General features: G+C 31.5%; 1 protein-coding gene across 1 annotated transcript; it reads left to right on the forward strand.

Annotated features, from left to right (window-relative positions):
- Nucleotides 1-454: 454 nt before the first annotated feature.
- On the forward strand, nt 455-7160 carry LOC148626631 (uncharacterized). Its single transcript, XM_088571242.1, has 3 exons — nt 455-567; nt 5276-5509; nt 6626-7160. Exons 1-3 carry the CDS (start codon nt 492-494, stop codon nt 7111-7113), a joined length of 798 nt encoding a protein of 265 aa, XP_088427368.1. The 5' UTR covers nt 455-491; the 3' UTR covers nt 7114-7160.
- The last annotated feature ends 483 nt before the right edge of the window (nt 7161-7643 follow it).

The raw sequence follows: 7643 nt of genomic DNA on the forward strand, positions 1-7643 counted from the left end.
AAAGAAGCGTTATAAAATGTAAGAGGAAGTATACTGCAGCGTAAATTCCGTTTCAATATCAAAGAGTTTTTTTTAATATGATGTTTTATCCGTTTAGCGCACTTTATCTCAAATTCTTGTCAACAGCGTGTCAATTGTATTGTAATCTTCTATTAAAGTATTAAAATCAATACTGTAGGAAGACGGATATTTCAATCTTTCGAAAAATCAAATTTTGATTCACATAGAGGGAAATGACATTAAAATCTGTCTGGCAAACTTTTTTACCTAAGACGTAAGAAACTTATTCTGCATACCCGATTATACATTAAGGGATCCGAAAAATCGATCGTCAATCAGAGAATGTCACAGTAGGCTAAAAATCAAGATAAAAATCATATTATGTACAGTCAAACAATATGTTTACGCGGAAATTTCTGCGTCAAATATTTGAATCATTTAAAGGAGTAAGGAGTAGAAAGAAATTATCCACTTGAAATATAAGTTGATACATGACGTGTATGATGGGAAAAGAGTTTAACATTTTTGTTGTACTTACTTCATTTCTGTTCGGAAAAACCAAAAGCGGTAAGCTATATTACTATACATAATGTTTAAACAATATACCGATTGAAACGCTATTTTAAGAATTTATACTACGATATACATATTAATTCAACATATCTGTTTCATATATACCCTATAAGTGGTTATTTTAGCAGGGATGTACTTTTCGCTATATTTGCGGTCAAAGTTGGAACGCGAAAATGAAATCAGGCGGAAAATAATTGAAGAAATAGAAAGAGAGTTATTCATCTTTGTCTAATTTATTGAACTGTTTGTAAAAAAAAATCAAAAAACAATATACGCCATAAATATTAATCTCTTTAACGTGAGCTAAAATGACATTACTTCTTTAATTTTAGAGCTTTTTGACAAAATTTATCATTGCAATTAAGGGCCAGATGATTAAAATAACTTAGCTATTGCGACAATCCATGCACATTTTCTAAATCCATAATTCTTAAAAAAAAGAATTTGACATCTTGTCAGTGAAGAGCCGAAAGTATCTACTACTATTTGTAATGACCAAGTTAAGTTGAGAGCGTTTCGATAACTTGTTATTTTACTTTTTTTTTTACATTTTTTTCAATTGCTGAGAGTAATCAAGGGAACAAAGATTCTAGGAGAAATAAAAAGATTGTAATCCAGGGATAAAGAGCAACTCGGATACCACTAAAAAGACTGGGAGCATTGACCAAGTGCACCGGAGGTGTAAGCGTCCTTTCCTTTTCTAGACACACCCGCCGAGTTACTCAAACATAGAGACAACATGCAACAAGCAAAAGACAAATTACTCTATAATCGTTATAATAGTGAATGTCTCTTCTACTTCAGACGGAAAAAATCTTCTTGTATTACTTCTGATTATTGCTTTTTAACAATCGGTATTCAAAACAAAATAATTTCGCTACAAGTCTATACTAATTGAGAATTTGTAGGGCATATTAAGATTGACCCTGCTAAGCGATTCTCATTTCAGTAAGAGTGTTTTCCCCCAAATGCAAATTATCATTTCGTAAAAAAAATATCGAACAGTACACAAATACCGAAAGCTGCAGATTTTCCAACCGCCTACTGTAATACTACTACTGAGCAATGTTTCGAAAAAAAGATCGGATGCGCGATTTCGTGGTCTTAAATGAAATGATGTCTCTTGGTCACTTTAACTTTTAAGCCGTAAATCGTAGGAACTTGAAAGCTTAACCGTTAATCTAAGATGATATATTGTATGTTTAACAATGTCAGGATAAAATTTCACCGATGATCTTTTTAGCTTTGTTTATGATAGCAAGTTTTAAAGGTATGAAAAATGTTAGACACTGATAATATGCTTCTCGATTTTATCTCAATTTAAAAAGCTTTGACAATGTCTTATATAGTTACAACCTAACATCTGGCTTTTCAGTAAATTATGCAGGTTTCCGTTCATAAATCACAATTTGCTATTAATAACAAATATGTTCAGGATAACACTGAAAACAATTATCGGCAGCTACTAAATATTTTTTGAATAAAAATAGTTAATAATGCCCAAACACTGGTTTTAATGCTATTTCCACAGCAATTGTCATTTATTGAATTTATTGTGATAAAAAGTACATAGCATATTTGCAATCAATACAACACAATATATTTATTTTTGAAGCCGAATGTGATTTTCCTTTCCCTAGCATCAATCTTAACAAAATCAAAATACTTGACTTTTAATGTTCAAATCGGTTTGCGTTTCTAGAAATGCAGAGGACGCTTACCTTACCGGTCCATGCTTCCAGTTTTTAGTGGAGTTCGAGTTGCTTATTTACTTATGTTATTTCGTATGCATTATTTTATTTATTTTATGTTCTTTGTTGAGTGTGTCTGTTTTTCATGTCTGGTCTTTTCCCTGGATTACATTCTTTCGTTTCCGCTAGAATATTGGTCCCTTGATTACTCTTAATGTTAAAATATAATAATGAACACTTCCTATATTCATTTCAGCAGTGCCCATTCTACACTTAATCCCTAGAAATCCGCAAATCTGCATTGCTAAAAGCAGAGGAAGTGTTTATACGTACTACCATTATATCTTAATTTCATTTTTGTAATGTGGCTCGTGTTTTCTTTTCTCCACGTGGAGTTGCCTTCATTATGTCATGGTATTAATATTATAATAATTACCTAATAACCGAGATACACATATACCTTTGGTAATTAAAAAAAATCATTACACTACAAAGATTTACAGAAATACCTTAGGGATTGTTTTCGTATTTCTAGTTTCATAAAGTATTTATTATACAATATAAGCAATGACTACTTTGTAATAAATATTTATCAAGCCTATAGCTTTTTGTTTGTTTGCCAACAAACTGAATGTATTATGTTGATATCTGAGAATCTAGGATTTGTTTTGTTGCACACGCAGAAACAACCAACGACCTTATTTTACAAAAAAAAAATATATTACAAGCAAAATTCTTTTGCAAATATTGGAATTGTTTTCCATAATCAATATATTTTTGGTTCACCACATAACAATCTTAGGGCTTAATATTTATGAATTGTTATATTACGAATTTTCTTATTCAATGGTATTTTTGGAAGATATATGTTGTATTTACAGTGTAAAAATGAGTATCTTCAGAATCCGCATTGATATTTCCTGAATTTGTATTATAAAATACCCCTTAATATTCTCGAGTGGCAATGCTATTTCTTATGTGGCAAGGCAATAAAATACGTCTCATTCGCCTCCTAAAACAATAGTGTCCGATATTCAGATCTTATGGTGAAGTTATTCTAAATCGATCATAAAGAATGCAGACGATGAATTTTCACAATTTGCTTGTAGGGAAATTGATACTGCTTGTTAGTGCTGCAATATTCCGGAGCAATTAAGAGTAATGAAAGCGGGAGGTTTTCTTTGCTATAAATCCTGTTTGAACCCATCATGTCCATCAGGGTTGTCAATGCCACGTCACATCCATTGCAGTTGTCATCTACTTTAATTACAATTTAAAAAAAACAATTAGTCTAAAAGACAAATCCTTATAGAAAACGGATGGGTTTTGCTTACAACATGATATTTGTTGATAAAATAAGCTGAATGTGCCTCGACTGGAAAATTTATACACCTAATGCGTAAAACAGTTTTTGAAAAAAAAAGATGTAAACCGTCATAACAATATTTTTCCGTATTTTTATATTTTGTACTACCCATTTCAGTACATTTTTGTTCCAAGGTCTGTTCTATGTGTGCTGCAGTTTTTCAATAAAAAGGTTTTGTTAAATTTACGCTGTATCACCACCTTCTTCATTTATATACAATGTACTTAGGGTATCGAATATCTAGTTGTGTCTAGTTATCATAGAGTTCCTGCTTGACCAAAATTTGGTTATATATTTATGAATATCAGTTAAAAAGATATTTTTTCTATCAAAATTTCAACATAAAGAACGTCAATATTTTTCCAAATATATAAAATAAAACGTTAAGAATAAATCGTGATACTTTTTTTATATTTGTAAAATGCTTATCATTGGATACGAATTTTTTGTATTTCACTGTACTTTTAAAGTGGTAAAAATGTTTACCAATGCTTTACAAAATTTGTAGTATTTACATTAACTACTAAAATTGCTTGAACATTTCCCGCTTTTGCCTTCACAATGGTCCTACTTGTGTTAAATCGATGAACACGCACGACATATACTTCCGCTATGAAGGGATTTATACAATTTTTTGCCCTCTCGGAAATATTTATGGACCATCCCACAGTTACACACGAAATGGTCTATACCTTTTATTTTTGCATTTGAAATATAATGTTTGGTTACTCAATGCGAATTAAGTAAAGAATAATAAGAATAAAATGGTGAATGCTGAAATTAATCGCGTTGATGAACCGTTGATATAGAAACGTGTTAGAATTAAAATTATGTCTATGTACCCAAATTATAGAAAAACTGCTAGAACTTTTTTAAGTCTTACATTTCTGAAACTTATGAATTTAAGTCCACTGCATTTGAGTTATTTCCTCTGGTAGAGGGCCAAGCTCCACTCAGTGACAAGCATTCATTTTCTCTCTAACTTACCACTGCAGACACGCCTTTCGAAATTTGCGGATATTTTTCGAATCAGACCCCGGATAACGTTGAGTATAAGCATTCATTTTGTCCCGGTTTAAGAGTTTTCTGAGACGGCTCTAGATAAATTTCAAACGTCAAACGCTGTTTCAAAGTTTAGTAGAATACCTTAAGTATCAGTTATCAGTTCTTATATGCACAACTACAAAAAAGAGCATAAATCTTGACTGTTTGCTCACCATGGCTTGATTGTACAACGCTGGAAAAGACTCATGATACTTCTTTCACTTTCTTCAATAATATTCGAATGACTTACCTGAAAAAAAATAAGACTCTAAAAGTTGAATAAACTGAGGTAAACAAATCTTGGAAAATTTCCAAAAAAAATTTTGGTATACTTATTTTTACAAGGATCGACCTGTCTGTTATATGATTTTTTTCTGTAAGAAGGCCCAATGAGAGATAACTAGTTTCAAACTGGCTAACCCTCATTAAAAATAATAACAATAATAATAATAATAATTATTATTATTATTATTATTATTATTATTATTATTGTTATTGTTATTATTATTATTGTTATTTTTATTACTATAATTTAATATTGTTATTATTATTATTTTAAATACTGTTACTTTTATAATAGCTTTCTTTTGCTTTGTTTTAGACTGCTTTAACTATGTTAATGGCATACCGGTGTATACAGGGTCAATAAACAAAACAGAATCAGGACGGCTCTGTCAGCGATGGGACACAAATTCCCCACATCTATCTATATTCAGACCAAAGAACCCATCAGAGAATGAGAACTTCTGTAGGAACCCTGTTAATACTACCTTCATATGGTGTTATACAATGGACCCTGACAAAAGACTCGAAAAGTGTGATATTCAAGTTTGTCGTAAGATGTTAAAAACTTACTGAACTTGTGCTTATGCGGTCGCTTACCCTACCGATGCACCTGGCCCATGCACCCTGTTTAATGAATTCCGGGTTGCCCATTTTACTTTTGTTCATTTGTTACTATCATTTTAGTTATTTCATGTTCTTTGTTGTACGTATCAATTTTCCATGTCTACTGTTTGTTTTTGGAATATATATTCTTTTGATTTCCGCTGTATTTTTAGTTCCTTTGACTATTCATTCTTTATGGAGGCCGATTTTGTTTTATAGTGTGGTGGATTTATAATTGTTGTTGTTTGTTTTTTTTCAATTTGGTTCCTGTATGGTTTTGGCGATTTGTTTCTTCCTTTGGAATGTTTCGTTTTTTACTTAAATATTCGAAATACTTATTTATTGCTATAGTTTTTGTTAACATTCTTTGGTTTGCTTCTATATTGATTTTGTTTGTTTCTTTCGTTCTTACTTATTGCGTTTAATCTATACTATTGATATGACCCTTTAGAATATTCATGGTGCAAGCCGCCACAATAACTTTTGCTATTTTGCTTGAATTGTGGGTACACTTTGCTTAGTTTTGATCAATTACTTGCTGTTACCATTTTTTTAAAATTTTAAACATGCACTGATGAGAGCACAGGGTTTGGAATGTTTGGAATAGAGGGGCTTCAATCCACGAAATATACGCATTATTTCGTATTTGTTTTTTGCTGTAAGTTCGTTTCAGTTCACATGATAGATTGTCGATAAAGCTAAATATTACAATTTATAAAATTTGAATTCTATCTACACAAATGTAAACCGGATATACTATCGTACTTACAATGCTTGTTTTGAAGTTTATATTCTAGTACATTTAGATGAAAAAGTTTGAAAATAAACGCCCTTGCTTCAAATAATCAAGTTGTACATTATTTTGATCATTTTTGTTTGTTTTATTTCGGTCAAACGTTAACATTTTTTATTTTTAATTTAGCAATACAAAACTTGTATCGAGACGTGACTAATGTAAATGTAGATCTTTTTTATATCCGGGAGAAATTTGAGAAAGCTATAGGAATTTAAATTGAAAACTCTTTTTTTATACTCAGTAATCAATTATCAATCAATATTTCAGAGATCTCGACAGAGAAAGAGCCCATGTCTACGTACGTGTATAACATAACCAAAACCACAAGAAGTTCAAAAAACGTAAAGAACGTTACGCAAGCGCCAATATCAAAAACAATTATAACTGAAGAATTTTCATCGACTGTTTCTCCAACAAGTTCTCGACCTGACTTTGTTCACTCGCCTTGCACATGTCCATGTGATGGTAGACAGAATATCTGGTACAACTTTTTCAATGGAAATTTAACACCGGAAGAAAAGAACAACATAATAGATCAAGAAAAAGAAAGAATAAAGAGAGAACTTTTCATCGACACCTCTGAATTGTCATCTCATTGGCGGAGGAAGAAGAGTGCAACAGATAATAGACCTGCTGTTGTGTCTATGGGACTGCTAGGCGTTTTAGTTTTATGTTCAGTAATCCTTTTGATAATTATCGGAGATGTTACGTATTGCTCTCATCATGCTCGGGTTGCTAAAACATTAAAGAAGTAGTTTTTCTTTTAAATAACTTTATCTACTTTATTACCTTTGATGACTCTTGTTTTGAAAATTAATATTATCATTTTGAATAATGTTTATGGCGAAAGTGTACATTGTATGGGGGATTGGGATTTTGAATGGGGAAATGTTTTTTTTTTAGTACTTGTTGATTTGGCAAATGTTATAGAAGCGTCAACAGTTGGATAATGTGTAAAAATCAAAACACATTGTCTGATAGTGAACACATAGTCTGAACGTGAACACAGAAAACAATGACGATCTATATACACAATGTATCGAACCAAAAAAAAAAAAACTGAAGATGAGTTAATCATCATGTCACAAAACAAACTTAAGCAATATGAACTCCCACAAAATTCGTGAGTGGCATCAGTTGATTTGGAAGTGTAAGCATGTCGTGCTCTGCCAGCGGCACCCGTCATATCGCAAGTGAGTATAATCCTATGATAGCGCAGTAACAATAAACAGCTTCACGACAAAAGGCACAAAGTGATCCCTAAGGCAATACACAACTAGGGCAA

This window comes from Perna viridis, chromosome 2, assembly GCF_037379345.1.
Source record: "Perna viridis isolate PV_CMFRI_1.1 ecotype Kerala chromosome 2, ASM3737934v1, whole genome shotgun sequence".
Classification (NCBI taxonomy): Eukaryota; Metazoa; Mollusca; class Bivalvia; order Mytilida; family Mytilidae; genus Perna; species Perna viridis.